Here is a 21,211-nt window from a genome sequence, read left to right on the forward strand (position 1 = left end):
TGCAAGGGCAAAAATGTAATGTACCATGTCAGATTCAAGAGGAATAAAATGTCTGAAGGCATGAAAGTATCTATGCTACATAATTTTACATAGACTTTACATCTGTCTTTGATTACTACAACCTTACAGTAAGAGCAGTTAAATTTGTTCCAGTAAGTAGCCAACTGTTTTAACTATTAAAAACCCCTTTAAACAATGCACAGAAAGGCAAAAGCAATAAAAATAGGCAGATTTATTTCAAGTTACCGGGCAATTTTGTTTTAAATGAAATTTGTGATCAACTAGAACTGGAAACTATACATCAATTCACCTTTCAGGCCTGTTAACAGACTGCCAAAATAAAGCTGCTTCGGGTCTCTTTGGAGGTATGCTGTTTAAATGATGCATGCATCCTAAGAATCTGGAAGCTGCACCAAAGCTGAACTCCAGTGCTTAGGAATGGAGTGTGGCTTTGGCGCGATCTCCGGACTCTTAGGACCCATGCATCATTTAAATAGCATACCTCCAAAGAGACCTGAAGCAGCTTTATTTTGGCAGTCTGTAACAGGCCTCAGTTTTCCCAAGATCAACAGGTGATAAAAGTATATGCTTGTCCTAAAATGCTGCTTCCATTTAGAATTTGAGTTGAAGCCAACTAAAGCCACATAGGGTTGTGGCTGCAATCTTATAATACATACTAACAATTAAGCTGTATTGTTATCAATCAAATGTACTCCTGCAAAGACATTACAGGATTTCAGTGTTGAATACAGTACCTGGAAAAAAAAAGAAAAGAAGAAAGCCAAACATGGACAGGTTGCTTACCTATAACTATTTCTTCGAGTGGTCATCTGTGCCCTTACACACATGGGATTTAATGCGCCTGTGCAATACTGGTTTGGAACTTTCAAAGCAATTAACTGGTATTTTTGGCAGTAGTCCTGCCCATCCTCCTATATAAGCCCCTCTGGTGTCCTCACTCCAGTTCAAAGTCTGCAGCAGCAGGACCATAAAAAAGGAATGGAGTAACACTAGAGGAAGGTTGTGTAAGGGCACAGCTGACCACTCAAAGAAACACAGTTACAAGTAAGCAACCTGTTCTCCCTCTTCGTGGTCTCTGTGCCTTACACACAAGTTGCCTTACCTCAGTGGAAGAGGGAGTGTCACACAGTGGAGGAGAAGAGGACAGCCTGACCAAAAGCAGCATTTCTCTTGGATCTGTTGTCAATTTGGCAGTGAGAGATGAATGTGGATCGTTGAGACCACATTTCAGCACAGCAAACATCTTGGAGAGGAATGCCTGCAAAGAAGGCAGTAGACATGGAGATAGACCTCGTAGAGTGAGCCTTGAGAGGAGCTGGAGGGCGTTTGCCAGCCAGCTCATAAGCAAGATGAATGGCAGAAGTCACCCATTTGGAGAAACACTGAGGGGTGGAGACTTGATGTCTCAAGTGAAATGGGGAACAGCACACAAAGAGGTGCTTGGTCTTACAAAAGTGGGCCATTCTATCCACCTAGAAGGCCAATGCCCTGCATATGTCCAGAGTATGAAGAGACTTCTCAAGGTCAGAGGACAGATCTTGCATGAAGGCAAAGAGAATGATGTCCTGCGTGAGGTGAAATTCCAAAATAACAATATGATGTCCGGGCGAAGAACCACCTTATCTAGTGGAATCAGGTATAAGGTGGATCAGAAAGGAGGGCACACAGCTTACTGACCCATCTAGCCGAAGTAATTGCCACCAAAAAGGCAGTTTTCCAGATGAGGATATCACATGTGACCATGGGCTCAAATGGAGGTTTAGGGAGTTGAGCCAAGACCAATTGTAGACTCCATGCAGGTGGCAGAACCAGTGGATGAAGGTTTTAAGAAAAGTCTTGATGAGAGGATCAGAAAAACAAGAAGTGTTGCGTCTGTTGTGAGGACTCAACAAGGTCAAGGAAGAGAGAGGGCATGCCCCTGGTGAGGTTGTATCATCGGCACAAAGCTGAGGAGATACTGGTTGTGAAGGAAGAGAAGGGTACTGTGCCAGAGGAGGGGTCAACGGAGAGTACATGAGCTATGGAAAGGAGTTAGCTTTCAACTGTTGGATGGCGTGTCAAATGGAGGACCTGAGTGGTCTTTGTTGGGCAGATCCATCACCAAAGCCATATGGTCAGCCGATCGAGTTGAGGCACAGAGGGCTTGTTTCCAAAGGAGGGCCTTAAGCCTAGCGGCTCAGTTGCAGTGTGCTTGAGGCTTGAAGGCCTGACAATGGTAGCATTGTCCAAGGTGAACTTGGAATGGCTGTCTTCTTTGGGGATCTCAGCACTGCACTCGACACATTGAAGAATGTGGATGTCTTGTGAAGTCCAAAGATTGAACCAAAAACACCGAAATCTGAGGTGAAATCCAATGAGAAGAATCCAAGTCAAAACCAAAAGTGAAACAAGAAAATGCTCTGAATACTCTTAAAGAAGCTACTGCTGTGGCAGACAAAAAAGAACTGGAGTGAGGACACCAAGGGGGCTTATATAGGGAGGTATGGAGGGGTGGGGTTACTGAAAAAAATACCAGTTAACTGCTTTGAAAGTTTCGAGCCAGTACTGCGCAGGTGCATTACATCCCATGTGTGTAAGGCACAGAGACCATGAAGAAGAAACATGTTCATCAAATGGCTCACTAGCTGCACAGCACAAATCAAAATATGGTATGTTGCAGATTACAAGGAAGTATGCTCAAGATTACATGCTCCCTTCCCCATCAGAAAGACTCAGAAATATTCTTGTTAATCCAAATACAACTTAAACTAATGAGATTCTTTCCTCCAGGAGTGTTCAAGAAATACCATTTCAACACTTTAGAATCTGAGAGTAAAATGTTCTTCTGCATTCCTATATATATATATATATATATAAAATTACAATTTAAATTTTATAAATATCATACAAAAATTTGCCCAGCTCTCAAGAAGTGAAATTTTCCAAACCCTAAAATAATTCTACTATTCCTCCAAACTATGGGTAAAGTAAAAGAGAATTATATTCAAACATTAATTCTAACAATACATAGTTAGGCAATACCTCGAAACCAAACAAGGTTATGGGTTATCACAACTACTTTTGCCTTTTATAACTCTCACTATTCTCCTTTTTACAAATCTGGGTGGTGGATTTAAAATTATTAAAACATTCTAAATAATAATTGACATCTATACCAGAAAAGATTCTAGAGCAGCTGTGAACATCTAGAAAGGAATACCATAATCACAAAAAGTCAACATGAATTTCAGAGAAAGAAGTCATGCCAGACAAATCTAATCTCTTTTTGATAAAATCACCAGCTTGTTAGATGAAGGGAATGCTGTGGATATAGTATATCTTGATTTCAGTAATGCTTTTGACAGGGTTCCCCATGACATTCTTGTCAGGAAAAAGCCACATGGGATATATAGTCACAAGAAATATAATATGTATATGAATGTATTTGAAAGTAACATGACACAGCAAAAGTTATTGAATTGTCACACAGGTGTTGTAAGTAATGTAATTAGAGAGTCCTGAAAGCCAAGGACATATGAGACTATGACAAAGTGAAAAGATGCAAATTGATATCACCTGAGAGTCATTGAGTGGACAGTAATGTATGATGCAATGTGAGGCCTAGATTGAGCCAAGTATGGTATGTCAATCATAATGTTTGTACACGCCCAGGAGGTGGCAACTGTATAATGAATAGAGAGACAAATGTCTATATAAGCAATAATGTATGGCAATACTTTTTGTGGGTATAGAGGAGTATAGTAGTGTGGGTATTGAGGAGTATAGTAGTGTGGATTTTGTGAGTAGTGAATAGTTTTGTGCATAGTGTATATAGTAGAATAAAAATAGATCTTTTTATATAAGAAGACTACTGTGTTGACTGGTGTCTTGAAAGCTGAACAAGAACCAGCAGACTGCAGAGAAGATTGGAAGACATCTTCAGCCAATTCTCAGAGCTACTGGTCAAACTGGTTGTTCTTCCGCTGACCAGGGTGGTGAGAGTGAAAGCCAGGAGAAGAGCTGCAACTCCCATCATCCCTAACAATTCTTGCAAACAGGCTAGTGAAATGTGGGTTAGACAATGTAACTGTTACATGGATTTGTAATTGGTTGACTGGCTGAACCCAAATGGTGCTCAACAATGGCTCTTTTTCATCCTGGAGAGAAGTGACCAGTGGGGTCCCACAGGGCTCTGTCTTGGACCCATTGCATACTTATCAAATTTGCAGATGACACCAAATTAGGAGGAGTGACTAACACACCAGAGGACAGGATCAAAATTCAAAATGACCTGAACAGAGTAGAAAGTTGGGCCATAGCTAAAAAAAATGAACTTCAACAGGGAGAAATGTAAGGTACTGCACTTAGGGTGGTAAAATAAAATGCACAGATACAGGATGGGGGACACCTGGCTGAACGAGACTATATGTGAAAGGGACCTAGGAGTCTAAGTAGACCACAAGTTGAACATGAGTCAACAGTGCGATGTGGCAGCTAAAAAGGCCAATGCGGCTAGATCAAAAGAAGTAATAGTGCCACTCTATTCTGCTCTGGTCAGGCCCCACCTGGAATATTGTGTCCAGTTCTGGGCACCACAATTTAAAAAGGATGTTGAAAAACTGGAGCGTGTCCAAAGGAGGGCGACTAAAATGGTGAAAGGTCTGGAAACCATGTCCTATGAGGAATGACTTAAGGAGCTGGGGATGTTCAGCCTGGAGAAGAGAAGGTTAAGAGGTGATATGAGAGCCCTGTTTAAATACTTGAGGGGATGTCATACTGAGGAGGGAGCTGACTTGTTTTCTGCTGCTCCAGAGACTAGGACCCAGAGCAATGGATGCAAGCTACAGGAAAGGAGATTCCACCTCAACATTAGGAGGAACTTCCTGACAGTAAGGATTGTTCGACAGTGGAACACACTCCCTCAGAATGTAGTGGAGTCTCCCTCCTTGGAGGTCTTTAAGCAGAGGCTGGATGGCCATCTGTCGGGGATGCTTTGACTGAGAGTTCCTGCATGGCAGGGGGTTGGACTAGATGGCCCTTGCAGTCTCTTCCAACTCTATGATTCTATGATTCACTCATCTATCTGTGGTTGAAGACATATAAAACATAAGCAAACCATAGCTTCAGTTAACCATTGCTAACATTTCCCAAAGAAGAACTGAAGGGCAATTCTAGAAGATGGAGGAAATAGGAATAAACTACCTCTAATTTTTGGTAACATGAGATATAAAAAGCCCAGTTTCTTGAGGGTTAAAACAAGCTGGTCTTAGACAACAAAGAACAAACCATGGCTTCTAATTGTGGGGAGCCAAACAATGGCTTGTTTGTGGGGTGGGGTGGATGCCATTTCAGAATGTACATAACAAGCCACCACAATTTAAGTAACCTTGAACTGACTCTCTATGGCAAAATGACTTGTGTGTATACTAGAGTCCCCCCTACGCTTTTTTTTTTGTCACCTTTTGCCACCAACTGATAACTAAGCTCTACTAAAATCCAAACAGGCTAGATGTAATGCACCCATATTTTGCTGTTAATATTCAACTTTACTGTCCCTCTGTACTGTAATATCCTTTTTACACTGCTGAATGAATGGGCACTATAAGGAATGACACTAAGAGAGACTTGGATTCATGTGCTCCTCTCCACCTGCCTTCCAGAATGGCTAAAAGGGAGAGTCAGAGGGTTTCACTTCTGGTTTAGATTAACTACATTTTTCTCTATCATTCAACAAGACTAACAATAACTTGCTGAACTCAACAAACTATTATTAAATTTAACAATGATTTGTTAACTGTGATTAACTTCAAATTACAGTTCCAACAAACCATAGTTAAGATGAACCATGGTTTAGACATATGGCTAAACTCTGATTATTGTAAGAACAAAATCAAAAATGTTCTCAGAGCAATGCAGAAGGGATGAGGGACTATTCAAATGAGCCTGATGCTTACTGTAGCTCATCTTGATAACAATATGCCATGATTTAGTATTATATGCAAACTGGCCCAAAGACTAGTCAGTGATCTTTAACCATTCCATCAAACTCCATTTAATCATCATTATATTTATTATAGTAATAACTTGATACAGTACCTGTCATCTACTTAACAAGGGTTCAACTGTGTCATGATTAATAAAAACAACCAATCCAAATACATGTCACTGTTTGTATTTTTAGAGACAGCAGCCGTTGTTTTTTGTGGGTTTTTCAGGCTATGTGACCATGTTCTAGAAGAGTTTCTTCCTGACGTTTCGCCCGCATCTGTGGCTGGCATCTTCAGAGAGTGACAGCAGCCATTACCCTAATTTCAAAATGCTTTAATGCAAATGGAAATCTTGCACCAAGTATGTAATATTTCCTTATACCATTTCACTTGTATCATCCCCTCTTCATTCTTTTCGTTTCAGTATTTAACAGGATTGATTATAACATTCAGTGACTTGAAAGCTGTTTCACTTCTTTGTAGCCATTTATGCACATCTCTTATTTTTATGTTAACAAACATTTTCATTCAATACTCACAAGAAGCATTTTTATGATAATTTAAAGATGCTCAGTAAAAACCCTCTAGCATGAGGTGAGCACAGAGGAAAGTACCAAGATAGGCCAAATGTTGAACATTAAAAAAACAAAAATAATGACCACGGAGGATCTACAAGAGCTCATCCTAGATAACGAGAAAATTGAAATAGTCAAATTTCCCATACCTTGGATCAAATATCAATCAGAATGGAGACTTCATTCAAGAAATGAGAAGACTAGGCTTAGAAAGAGTGGCTATCAAAGAACTGGACAAGATCATAAAGTGTAAAGACATAACTCTGAACATTAAAGTGAAGATCATTCAAGCCATTGTATTCACAATCACAATGTACAGATGTGAGATTTGGACAGTGAAGAAAACCAATAGAACAGGGTTAGCAGACATCCTCCTTTTCCAGGACATGTCCTACATTTCAACCTTCTGTCCAGGAGGAATTCCAAAATGTCCTCCATTTTTGAGCATGACTAAGAAGCATGAATTTATATTTATATTAGCATTTTTAGCTTTTATTTTGTAATGTCCTACATTTTATAGTGCCTTGTCCTCCTTTGCAGTTCTAACATCTGGTCACCCTGCGACAGAAAAGAAAACCAACTCGTTTAAGGTGTGGTGTTGAAATGGCCAATTGTGCCAGAACTCTCCCTGGAAGCCAAGATGACTAAATTGAGGCTGCTGTACTTTGGCCACATCACGAGAAGAGATGAATAATTAGAAAACACAATGATGCTAAGAAAGATAGAAAGCAACAGAAAGAGAGGAGGACTACATACCAAATGGTTAGATTCAATCAAGGAGGCCATGGGCCTGAGAGGACAGGGAGTCTTGGGGATATCTCATCCACAGGGTCACTGTGAGTTAAAGTTGACATGAAGGCAATGAATAACAACAATCACTAAGGCTCTATGTGCACATCTTGGGCTTCTCCCAGGGTATCCTGAGGGCACTTAGCCATCTGATATACAAAGATCTGTAAAAACTGTCCGTAACACACCTAGTCAGCAACCCTGGATTAAAACCACTGTGATTCCTAGCACTGCATCACCTGTATCTTAAGAAGACAGTCACTTTTAGGAACAGAGGAACTGGCAGGACCTACAATGTTAAACAAAATATTACCTGCAATCTTCAGTACATAGGGAAAACAACCACAGCACTGCATTTACACACTTCAGAAATCATGTTCCTGAAATCCTGAGCAGGAAGCTTAAGCAACCAGTGGTGAGACATTTTAACTCAAGAGTACCACAGCTTCTTTGATTTGTCTGTGTGGAACTGAGATGCCACTTCTTTCAAGGTAGAGTTTCTGGATCCACTGATTGAAGACCTTAATGCTGCATGGTCTTAGTCAACAGACAACATCATTCACTTGAGAATGTTATGTTCTAAGTTGCCAGCTTGGATGCAGGTCATTTTTATTTTGAACAAATGAAGAAGGCAAAAGTAAAAAAACAAACAAACTTAAGTTCTGTTTGATAACCTTTTATACATACACACTCACCCTAAAAAATCTCATTTGCCATTCCTGAAAGCCATTAAAAGCAGTATTTGTGCACAAAACACCTCCCAATTCCATCCCGAGAAAAAGGAACAACCCTGAAACTGGAAGTAGACTTTCAATAATTAGCTTTTTGCTGATCTTTGAACACATTCACAGTAGAAAGTAGAATGGTCTCAATACCTGTCCTCAGGAATCCCAGACCCTTCTCCACTGTTTGTTAAAAGTGAGGCTTTCCTAAGCTCTGAAATAATATTTCAAACAATTCGCTACAGAAAATACATCATGAATTAGCTTTAGGGAGTATAAACCCATGCAATATAAGCTCTGCAGAAGTAACTATTTTAATATAGTTTCATATTGTCAATAAAATTCAAATGCTTGCATTTATGCTAGATTGCTGCCCTTAAAGGATTCCTTGGACTCGTGAACTTACACATATAGGCCCTTACATCATTCACTTCTTGGCCCTTGTAAACCAGACCAATTCCAAAAGCCAGTTACTGCACGTAACTACAAAATATTATTAAATCATACTGAAGCAGTATAAATGCTTTATACAGTTTCTATATGATTTAAATGCTTTGTATTTGTACCTTCACAGCTGAATGATTAGTCTCAGAAGAGAAAGCATTAACCTAAATCCATATGCTCAAGGTTGCATTACAATAAAAAAAACTCAGATGGTAGGTAGCTCTCAATTTGCTACCACAGGAGGGAAAAACCATACATTTGAAGAAACTCATTTGAAGAAGTTTACACCCTTGTTTATAACACTGACTCAAGGAAGATTACTTGTCGGAATATGTGTCCCTCCTTTTGTAATATTCCCTGTGGTGGGGTGCAACTGAGTCTTCAAAGTAGTCCAGTCCATTTGCTCCCCTGATTGTTTATCTCTACCCAAACATGAGGAGTTCCAAGCCTATTAAAAACAACTCAGCCTGTGTTCCTCTAGCTGAGAGCCTAAGATCCTTTTGATTATGCCATTTAGATCACACCCTCTGCAATGTAGACTCTAAATAAATACTTAGATTGGGGGAGGGGGGCTTGAAAAATTAGCCTTAGGTGCAAGAAATCTGCCTTATTTTCCACAGAAATTTCTAATTCTGGTTTGTGTAAATGCTATGCTTTTTCCATTTTGGCTATGATGGGTAAATATGCCTTGTCCACACTAAGAATGGGAAAAGAAAGACAGAGCAGAAGGAGGAAGCACACAGACCCAAAGAACAAGGGGGAGAAATTGTTTGGGTCCGAACTTATTTCATTTTAAAACACACAATATCCACAAGACTCTGGGCAGTGTAGAACCCATAAAAATATTTATAAAGGAACAAAAGTTCACAACATAAATCTTAAATCTTAAGATAAAAGAAAGGCCAGAATGAAAACACTGTAGAGTGAAAATTCAAAAGTAGCATGATCTGTAAAAGAGAAGGATAATAAAAGCATTAAAAGCATTAAAAGCTTATCTAAAAGTACTGCAATCAGTCAGTAGCCTCACTAGGAAAGGCAACTCACAGAAACAGTGCCACCACTGAAAAGGGCCTTTTATCTTGCCATCACCTACCTAACAATGTTTGGTGGAACAATTTTAAAAAGTCCTCCGATTCGGATTCACATAAGCAGGTAAGAAAACAATGGTTAGAGCTTTAAAAAAATTACAACCATCAGCCTGAAATGGACTAGAAACAGACAGCCGGTGTGGATTGCAAGTTGGTGACAATAATAATATAACGTGAGTCTACTTTCGTCAACAGTCTAGTCCCCTTTTTTGGATTAAATGAAATCTGTAGACTGTTTTCAAAAAAGAGTACCACACAAAACCAGTTCCAATATTCTGTTTATCAAAACACATGTAATTTAAATTCTCTTAATTTCAGCAAATCTAAAGATGATGCAGTCCAGATCCAATTCAATGGTTTGGTTACTCTGTACTAGCCAAAAGAATGTACTGTTTATAAAACTAAACTTCAGTAGTCAAACATCTTACTTCATAATATGTTTCTGACATTGAAAAAGGAAAAAGGAAAATAGTGTTTAATTTAATATATTTAACATTAAGCTACGTTAGCTATTTCACAAGAAAATTTAGTGTGGTTGAAAACCAATTTGAAATCTATATATATCTACAAGAACCTTCGAGAACCCACGATATAGCCAGAAAAATTAAACAGATGTGATGAGCTGAAGCAATTAGTTTACAGGACTTACTAAAACAAACTTTTAGTTCCAGTTAAAGACGGTTTTCTCTTTTCACACTGTCCCCAGGAAAACTCATCAGGTTCTTCTGGCTTCTCGTATCATCTGCACACTGATGACACTCAGATGTATCTTTCCATCCTTGACCTTTCTCCGGGTCCTAAAGAGCAAGTTCCTTCTTGTCTTACAGATGTCTCTCAGTGGATGTGCCATCAGCATTTGAAGCTCAGTGTGTCCAAAACGGAGCTTCTTGTTTTTCCACCAAAGCCTACCATTCAATATTCCTTTTCTGTTCCTGTTGACGACATTTCTATTCAATTCAACCTGCCCAGGAATCCCGCAGTCTTGGTTTCATTATTGATTCTTCTCTGTCGTGTATCCCCCAAATTCAGGCCACAGCCAAGGTATGTAGATTCTTTTTGTATAATGTTGCTAAAATTCGACCATTTCTCTCAACCTCTACTGCCAAGATTTTGATCCATGCCCTAGTGGTCTGGCAACTAGATTTTTGTAACCTTCTTCTGGCAGGGCTTCCTCTTTCTCACCTCCATCCTTTAATTTTGGTCCAGCATTCAGCTGCACACATTATCACATCTGCTCACTGTTTCAACCATAGCTCTCCTTTATTATCATCCCTTCACTGGCTCCCCCTCCCTTTCTGTATTCAGTATAAGCTTCCATTGTTGACTTTTAAAGCCATGCATAGGCTTGCCCCTCCTTATTTATCAGAGCTTCTTTCCTCTCACCATCCCATTCATTCCCTCCGTTCTGGTAGTCAAGGTCTGCTGTCTCAGCCTAGGATTTTTACTGCTCCATCCCGGATTCATCCCTTTTCACTTCTTGCCCCTCATTCCTGGAACCTTCTTCCCCCACGAGCACGGTTCATCACTTCTTTAACCAGCTTCAAAGCTGAGCTAAAGACTATACTGTTCTGGGAAGCGTTCCCAGGCATAATAATAGTAATAATAATAAAGACAGTAAGATAGATTTAGGCCTCAAACAGATGGCCGAAAAGGGCAGCTGTTGGGCTGAATTGGCGTTGAGATGATGCTTGTCCCAAATGTGGCCGGAAGCTGGCCCGAATGTGCCTCATCCCAGAAGAACTGGCCCAAAAAGGAGGGGTAAAATACTGCTCCTCTTTGGTGCCCGGTTCAGGGCCACAGCAGCAGCCTGGACTGAGGCCGGGCACATATGTTTGCCATGGTCATGGGGCAAACAGCGGTGGCCCAGTCTGGTGTAGACCTTTTGTGCCATTTGCTCCGCCTCTTAGTTGGGGTAAGGTAGCAGCTATGTAGTACTGAGTGAAACCTGAGACATGCTCAAGAGGTTTCACAAGAATCTTTTACTATCCAGTGAAACATATGTCTGCTATTATGATAACGTGGGCTACAAATTGGAGCAATAATGTCAACCAAAGCCTGATTTGGCTTGTTGACATCACCACGTAACCAAATCGCTGTGATAGAATGTTCTCTAACATATTAGGGAGAAGAATCACCTCCTTTTTTTAAAAAAAAAAAGCCAAATAAGCTGCTATTCTTATTCAAATATGGTGTCAAATAAGCCAATAGGTGGAAGGACTAAAAAGGAGCAAATTAGTGCATGGAACATAAAATTGGGGACCATTGTGGCAATTTAGTCTGGGGGAAAATGTTTACCAATACAAATCTGAATCCAAGCAAACAGACATAGACTGGCAGCCAAGTACCAACTGCAGCTATTGCTATCATAATAGCTATAGCTATCACTACCCCACTTAGCAGGGAAACAAGAGCACAGTGTAATGGTGGAAGCACTCAAGACTTCTAGTGTTACAGGGCCAGTTGACTTTTAATCCTAGAAAACAGAGTGCATTACTACTTTCTTAAGCAAGTACTTTGAAAAAGGAGACTAATAGCTGTCATGATGCTATTTGATTTCCCTAGACAGAGAAATGCAACAACTCTATGGTAGCCATCTGTCTGTCGTTTCCTTTTCTGCCCTTACTTCAGAGGGAGAGAGGGAGTACAAGCACATAAATGTGCAGGTTGATTCTGGCAGTTGCCATAGCACAGTTGTCTTTTCCAATGGAGGAAATGCAGAGTTGTGACAGTCACTGGAAGTAAGGGAAAGGAGGAGAAAGGAACAGGTAGGCAGACCCTGTAATATCTTACTTACAAAGTTGCTACAGACTACAGTTCACTCTTTTGCCTTAGACATTCAATATGATGATCAAGAATATAAAGATGCCTTCAACAAAACATACTCACCACCTAAAACTGTCTCCAACTTTTAAGCAAACATTTGCTGTCTTACATCTATACCTATGTGAGTGTTCTGTTACTATATTTTATAACCATCCTATAACATTACAAGGAAGAAGAATACTAGATATATTTTCTCATCTAGGAGCTCTACCTGTAATCAGTTGGTTAACTGCAGCATTTAACTAGAAAACTTCCTCCAAACACGAGTAATTAGTAAAACAATGGTGCATATATGAAGGCTTCTTCTCTTCTTTTCTTTTTGAGGAAAATATCAACACCATGCTGCTCTATAGAGAACTATAGTTGCTCCTTGGAACTTGCAGGGGATCCATTCCGGATCTCCCCCCCCCTACAAGTTCCAAATCTCATACATATTTGAGCCCCATAGGATTGGAGTGTGTGCATGTGGGGTGCGTCCAATGGCCGTGCACTCCATTAAGGCTAATGGCGGTTGCCCCTCCATAGATTTTCAAGTCCATGGATTTCAAGTCCGTGGACTTGGAGGGGCACCTGTACTTCTTATACTGTAATATTCAAAACTGATCACTTTAAACAAATATTTGAAAGATGCTTTCTTCAAAACAATCCATTTCTAATAATTGAAAAAGGAGAAAAATGTTAAAAGCATTTTTCTGTGCCTTCAAAAGAAACTGTTCAGTGGGCCAAAGACTTCAAACACTGATGTACATTGCATTATACTACACACTTCTCTTGCACATACCGAATCATCATGGAATTACAAATATAAAATAAGAGACTCTCAACACCAGGAGCAAACTAATAGGGAAGATATTTCAGAAAAGTTTTTAAATAAGAGACGTTTTAAGTTGTTCACCTGAAGGAAAATCTATATAAATTCTTACTTACTTTAGAAGCCCATGGCTGCAGACAGTTGGCGTAACAACGAACAAGGAAAGCCATTTCTTGGGTTGAAGAGGAAAGTTTCCACTCACAAGCAAAAGCCACAGACAATAAATAAAGATCCAGAGAAGATTCTTCTTACAAACCATAAACCAAATAAATGGATCTTCAGGCATAAAATCAGGCAGATTTTATTTTGACAGCAGTTACAACTGTAGCTTCCACTATATATCAGCAGCTTTCAGTGTTGCAAAAAAAGTCCAATTTTAACAAGCACATAACTGTACACATTTAAAAAATCAGTGGTGCTTCTTATTGGATTCCCCAAGCAGAATATGTACCTGAAACAGCACAGCTAAGATAAATTCAAGACAAGACTACAAATTAATTGCAACAGTCCAATAGAAGGTAGATACTGAATTCCTGTTAAGAACGTTCCAATTCGAAGGCACAGTAAAAGCTGGCTACTCTTGAGATTCCCTTTTCCCCATCTTTACATTTAGTTGCAAAGGGTCTTCTTAAGAAGACTGAGGAATCCTTCATATCAAAGTTTCTTCCCTATACTCCTGCACACCATGACTACAAGATAGAATGCATGCCGAGCTAGAATCTTCAGGAAAAATATACATGCAAACACACACTTAACAGGTTTGCACTGCAAAACTGCTCAAAGCCTCTGCAATCAAAATCGTTTCTCCCACCCCAATGCAGCCTTTAAAATGCTGCAGTGTAGCTTAGAATTCTAAAGAATCAGCCAGATACCAGGATTATCCAAAGCCAGAATTTACCAATTAAAACCTTTCTAATGCACTGCAAAATGCAGCATCCACAGCAAGACTGAATGCTTGAGTCCCAATTCCTACTATCTTTGCTCGTTTCTCAGCAGCTCCCTCAGGAGAAGCTTTCATCGATTGGATGCTCCGCAGCAAGATGAAATATCTAATAAGGAGGAGAGAGAGTGGGAGGGGAATGGAGCTAAAAGGATGACATCACCTGTATAGAAAGCCTTTAGAAACTGCATTAGATCAATTGGCTACTGTATCTGCAGATGCAGCCAGAGCAATTTATTGACATAGTATAAACACACCTCTGTACAACAATTCAACAAAACAAACTCTATGATACATTTCATATTGCTCCGTTTATCTGACATTATACACAATTCCTTTGGGTGGGTTTCTTACCACTTACTCTTGAAAGCTATGTCTGTTCACATGTTTTCTTAAGGAGCATTATGAGCAAAGCATATCTTTTTGTCACTGCTATTAATACAAGTTCTTCATTATCCCTCTACAGACTCTGCATATCCACAACCTTTTGCAACAAACACATTCACTCAGCAAACTATAAACCTCTTCTCAAACTCTGTAATATTGGGGAAAAAACAAATTTTTAATTGGGAAAATCAAATTACACCAAGTGCAGCATATACATAGTGTTACACACACATCTGTCAGAACAGAAGTTAATAAGACTTTGAAACTTTGAGTAGCAATTTCAATCTAAAATTTAAAAAAACATGTTATCTGTTTTCTATATCCAGAATGTAGAATCAGAGGAATATCCCTTTAAATGGTAAAATCTGAGTAGGGTGGGTGTAGGGATGATGCAGATTTTATGTACAGCTCATGTTACGATCAAGTGGCAAATCCAAATCAAGGATACAATTTCCTTCCAGCTGCAACATGGACTCCAAAAAAAAAAAAAATTAAAAAAATTTACAAAAATTAAAAAAAAAGAAAAGAAAAGAAAAAGAACAAAGAAAAAAAAGACCAAAGATTTCCCTTTTCTACATGGGCTACGTGACCCTCACAGCCTCCATTCCCATTTACAATATGTTATTCACCTCCACTTCATTAGCTGTCCAATTAAATCAAATCTCCTTTTTACCAATCCTCAATATTCACTACACAGTGTGGTATAGGGGTTTGAGTGTTGGACTATGACTCTAGAGACCAGGGTGTAATTTCCCACTCGGTCATGGAAACCCACTGGTTGACTTTGGGTGAGTCACATACTCTCAACCTCAGAGGAAGGCAAAAGCAAAAGCCCCGCTAAACAAATTTTGGCAAGAAAACCCTGTACTGGGGTCTCCTTTAAATTGCCATAAATCAGAAACAACTTGAAGGAACACGACAAACAAACACACCCAAATTACTGTTTGTAGGAGCTACTTTCCATGCATTGTGGCACACAGATACTCAACAACACCATTCAAACAGATCGTCAAGTGAAGAACACTAAACTGGGTGAAATCATGTCAACAATCCTGAACTTCACAAAAAACTCTGGACTGCACTTTAAAGCTGGTGAAAAATCACATCAGCCTGCAGGTTACATATAATTTACTGTATTTTCTGGCGTATAAGACTACTTTTTAACCCAGGAAAATCTTCTCAAAAGTCAGGGGTCGTCTTATACGCCGGGTTTTGTCTTATAGGGCGGGTGCTGAAACTTCCGAGCCAGACTGGAGATTCTGGGACTTTGTATACAATTTTGTATACAATCCAAGCAGGCTTTGTATACAACAAAGTTTTCCTGCTAAGTACCTGAATGTCATAAGAATTTGAATTAAAATTACTATACTGAAATCAAATCTGATGTTTTTTTAAAATTTTATTTGGTGTGCATTGGAAGAGGGGTAGTCTTATACAGTATATCCCAAACTATATTTTAACTGGAAAAATTGGGAGTCGTCTTATATGCCCAGTCATCTTATACACTGGAAAATACGGTATTAGCAGCAGAAATCACCTGTACGCGAAATGGTCCAAAGATGCAGAAAACACAAACAGATATAGAAAGGTACATGCAATCAATACCAACTATATTCTATCAACAGAACTAGAAAAAATAAGCCCCTGTCTTTCCCTGTAGCCCCTCTTCATGTACTTTCAAAATCTGTTCCAAAGAATGAGGTACCCTGGAGATGGGAGTTTAGTCCTGTTGCCACTGACAGAAGTCCATTAGTGCAATGCTGAATTTCTATTCAGAAAACTTTTTGAAAAGGTTTTTTTTTAATCCAGAGGTGAGCTTTGCTGGTTTCCCATTCTTTGTCCAACTTCCTGAAACTATGATCCATGTCTAATCTGCAGTGCAGGAATAATGCAGTTTGACACTAATTTAACTGCCATGGCCCAAAGCTATATATTTCTGGGATTTGTAACTGTGGGTTGGAACAGACGGGCACGAAAGAGCAGCCTGAGTCTGCTCCAGCCTCAAGCAGGTCGGAACCCCGCTGTCCGCAAAGCCGACTCCCAAGGCAGGCTGTGGACACAGAGGCCAACCAGCACCACCAGGAATTGGACTATCCTGGCTCCTTTTTGCTCCTGGCTTCAGCGTCACTTCTGACTGCTTTGGGAGCATGCATCATTTAAACAGCACGCCTCCAAAACAGCCAGAAGCTGCTTCATTTGGCTCATCTGTTCGGGACATGTGTTACAAATTTTACTTCCCTATCAGAGCGCTTTAGTGTCACAACAAATTACAGATCCCAGAATTCCATAACAATGGGCCAAGGCAATTAAAGTGGTGTCAAACTGCATTATTTCTTCAGTACAAATTAGACCCCAAAGTACTGAAGACCCTCAAGAATATTATGGAAGGGAGTAGGCTGCTAAAAATGTGTGATAATTGCCCCATCTTCCTTTCTACTCAAGGAAGCTATGCTAGATCATTTATCTTACATGAATGGAAGGACAGCACAGAATAATACTAGTAGAGTAAAACTTTAGACTGCCATGATTATATGTGAAAACCTTTTGGTTTTTATAGCTAAATCTATTAATATCAAGCATTGTTTGAGAAAATGAGGGAAACATTAAATGTTTAAATTTGATTTAATATTTTTGCTCCCCCAAAGAAGGGAAGTTAGCAACCCAAGCAATGTAGCTACACCACATTAAATGATTCATATAATGCTGCTCTAAAGTGTGTGAGAATAAACCCCAAGCAGGGAACTATGCTTCCAAAGAAGATGCCTTGTCACATGTAATTGCTGGTGTAATGCATAACTCTTCATGTGATCTAGTTTTAGTACAATTAAGACTGTTATGTTTAACAATAAAATTGGGATTCTTCCTTTGCCTGGATGCTAGCAAACACATTGTTATTCAAGTAACCTAGAGATAAGTCTTGTATTAGCCTTTTAAAATTGCTGAGATGTGCATGAAATTCTGTCCTCTAAAGGTTTTGGCACATGAGCAATATTTCACAACTACGGTAAACACAAGCTAAGTAATAGGAAGAATAATTCTACTTCCTTCTAGTTTCCCCTTTAAATGAAGATGACATCATTTTCTTTCCTCTTCCTACAAATCAGACGGCAGCTACAGCAGCTCCCTAGAGAAATGTATCCAAGACCCTACATGCAATCCTGCTAGCCTAACAGCTATATACAAGGGAGAACTGACCTAATTCCATGCTGGCTTGGCACCTTTTTAAAATGATGTTTCTTTAACCATATTGTGACACAGGTTTCTCAATAAATTATTTGTTGCAGATTTATCTGCAAAAGAATGAAACATATTTCAGCATGAAAATAATCGAAGTATGACTTTAAATTTAACATGGGGCTAAAGATGATACCAAAGAGATATGGTAAATAATTTCTTTCATTTAGCAAAAATATTATAAATAATAGGTTTTTCAATATTAAACATGCTTTTATCTATCTACATATCTAAGAGAGAAGGGGAGAGAACAGGATGGTGGGAATCAAGCAAGGAGGAGGTATATTTCTATAATTTAATTATTATTTGGATTTTTTATTTCTGCATTTATTTTCAACAGGACTAGTTTCCCATTAAAAGATAGATTTATGCAATAATTGTACAAAGACTGACACGGCATACGTTAACTGGCATTACAGGATTTTTAGTCAACCTATTCATCATAGTCCAAAAAATGCCACTTGTCTCAGATCCTCATTTGTGCTCTGAGGATGAATTTCCTGTATAATATGTGGAACAGCAATGACTAGGAAAAGTACAAGAGCATCAGCTGATAGGTGCTACACTGTAAGTAGTAGAATGGCTTCAGTAAGTACTCAATAAGGTGTTCAAACAGGAGTTGAAAACCTGGAATATACCCAGTAGCTGACAAGCAGTACGTCAGGTTACAAAGCAAGTTGTCATCGTCATCACCATCATCATCATCTATAGCTTAGGAAGAGGAACTTCTAACATTTTAGTAGTAAAATGGAAGGTCATCAAGAGTGCTTGTAATGTATTCCAGAACAGAAAGTACTAACACTGAAAACTATTATTGGCAAAAAGATCAGAATCTGAGTGCCTCTCAGTGCTGGCACATTTTGTGATTTTGTACAGATAGACCGACACCCAAATAAGCTCATTTTTAAAAAAACAATTTTCAAATAAAATTAAAATCATGCATCCTTAGTCTGTTTTTTAAAAATGAAATACTCCTCTTGAATCTTTGCAGAGCTGAAGTACTGACAACTCTTATGAATGACCCTCATTTCCTTCTCCCCAGTAGCATTATGGTCTGACAATAAACAACCAATGTACCATAGTTTTCACTGCAGCTTACTACTATGCTGCAGAAAAATCCTACCAAAACGAACAGCAAGATTCAAGAGCTATATGAATATGTAAGCCATCCTAAGGGAGGCAAAAGAGGAAGGAGGGAAGGGGAGGGAAGAGAGATAGGAGGGGAGCGTAAGAGAGAGGCTGTCACTAGGACTAAAATGATGTAAGCTTCTAAAATTAGAACCAGTGATACAGAGGGAACAATAAAAAGGCACCATAGATTCAATTTCCCTGTAAGCTCTGTAGCTACTTTTCTTCTTCCAGATAATGTGCTATACATAAAAAGGTCATTTCCCATATAGAGTATCTGACGTCTATATTTTTACAAACTAATCTGAAATTTATATGAGTTGCTTCATTCATTGCCGATTCAAGCATGTCTTTTTTCATGCGGTAGCTGTGTCCATGTGCAATATGATGCACACAAAAAATGCTATCTTGGTGCATGCTTGTAAAAACAAAATACCTAGCTTTATATAGGGCTTCCTTGAAAAGCCAGAGTCAACACTTTAATTTAAATTAAAATATTAATCCCAATATGGAAGGTCTGCCTTTACAGAATGGAATATAAGGAGGGGAATCATATGCACTGCAGTGTTTCTCCTTCAAGACAGGGTGGAGAAAAGGTTGTTAGTATATTTACAACTCACATTTAAATGTAGAGAGAAGTGTATCTCTTTTACAACATCAGAGTCCATTTATCAAACTTTTTGATAAAATATTAGACAAAGGAACATTAGTGACTTTTTGGAGCAGTGTATATTGCTTTTATCATGCAGAGGCAATTGTTTCCAACTGCCTCATTGTGATGGCTTGAACTGTCCTTAATTACAAGAGGGCACATCATGTGTGTCTTGCATTTGTCACTGAACCATGAACAAACTCTACACATTTCTGAAGATATTTGTCTTGAAAACAGTCCATCTGATATGAAAAATTTATACAATATTGTCTTACTATATTACACTGGTGTTCTTGTTAAGTGACACCCGGTCATTTTCTATGTATGGCAAAACTATGAATGAGAGACCTCCAAGGCACCCTATCATCAAGAGCCCTGTTCATGTCCTGCAAACTGAGGACCCTGACTTCCTTTAACTATTTGGCTGTAATGCAGTCTCCCTCTTTTCTTACTGTCCTTTACTTTACCAAACATTACTCTCTTTTCTAATGAGCTATGTCTAAGTACAATAATCTCGATTTAGTCTACACTGGCGATGGACAGCAAACGTATGCAGGGGCAGATTCAAACAGCTTCTGCATAGTAAAAGTAACATGTAGGTCAACCAATGCTTCTAGGGCTGCCTTCGCACTGCAGAAATAATCCAGTTTGGCATCTCTTTAACTGCCATGGCTCAATGGGAACTGTCATTTGTTGTGGCACCATAACTCTGACTCAAAAAGCTATAATTCCCACAAATCCATAGCATTCAGCCATGGCAGTTAGTGGTTTCAAACTGGATTACTTCTATAGTGCAGATGCAGCCTAGGTGCATCTTGAGGAAACTGTATCAACTGGATTATGTCCAAATACACATCAACTAAATATGTCATTACAAAGGTTTCTAATAACAAAGCATTTGCTAAACTACATAACAAATATAATTCCCAAGCACTATTGTCAACATGCCATTCAAATGTATGTATTAAAAGAATCATACACATGTTGCTATGTGTATGTACTGAAGTTGTCTTCTCTCTCAACCTCAAGACAGGGGCATGGGAATGGGGCCAGCAAAGGTCTATTTCTGTTTCATTTTGCAATGGTTTAAGTGCATACTTTTAAATTTAAACTTAAAAAGCAATTTAATAGTTATTTTCCCCTTTCTGGTATAAATACAGTTGAACTGAATTTCTTAATTTAGGGCCCAGAAAGACAGGCTGAAAAAGCCAGCTTCTGCATGGCTTGTGGGCATGGCGATTAGATGATGCGCTGAAGCTGCACCTGAGCTGCAGAAACCTGGCCCAAAAGGAAGCGGGGTTTTTTCACTCTGATTTGGGCCCACGGCAGAGGGTGCCCTCAGGGCTGCAGCATGTGGTTGCAGTGGTCCTGAGGCATCTTTCTTGCTGGTCTGTTTCCCCACTTACTGATTATTAAATGTAATCACCCCTTTTCTCTTAACTTTCTTATCTTTAGTTGTGTACTAGTTGATCCATTTTCTTCTGGTCTGTTTCCCCTCCTCTCTTACTGATTATTAATTTTCATTATACCTTTTCTCCTAACGTTCCTATCTTTAGTTCTGTACTAGTTGATCCATTTTCTTAATTGTGTAACCTCACCTAATGCAATGCTGACAATGAAATCTTAAATGA

At 39.1% G+C, this 21,211-nt stretch overlaps 1 protein-coding gene across 6 annotated transcripts in view; it reads right to left on the bottom strand.

Annotated features, from left to right (window-relative positions):
• The window catches only part of RAPGEF6 (Rap guanine nucleotide exchange factor 6), a 159,978-nt gene extending 145,709 nt beyond the window's left edge, over window positions 1-14,269 (bottom strand). For 2 of the 6 annotated variants that reach the window (XM_042449261.1, XM_042449255.1), the window contains exon 1: window positions 1,124-2,706. In XM_042449261.1, the coding sequence (XP_042305195.1) occupies window positions 1,124-1,363 (240 nt within the window). In that variant the 5' untranslated portion in view covers window positions 1,364-2,706. Of the gene's footprint in view, window positions 1-1,123; window positions 2,707-13,355 lie in introns of those variants that run through there. The other 4 variants (XM_042449260.1, XM_042449256.1, XM_042449257.1 and 1 more) reach the window with 4 other exon arrangements.
• Window positions 14,270-21,211: the final 6,942 nt, after the last annotated feature.

Source organism: Sceloporus undulatus, chromosome 2 (genome assembly GCF_019175285.1).
Source record: "Sceloporus undulatus isolate JIND9_A2432 ecotype Alabama chromosome 2, SceUnd_v1.1, whole genome shotgun sequence".
Lineage (NCBI taxonomy): Eukaryota > Metazoa > Chordata > Lepidosauria > Squamata > Phrynosomatidae > Sceloporus > Sceloporus undulatus.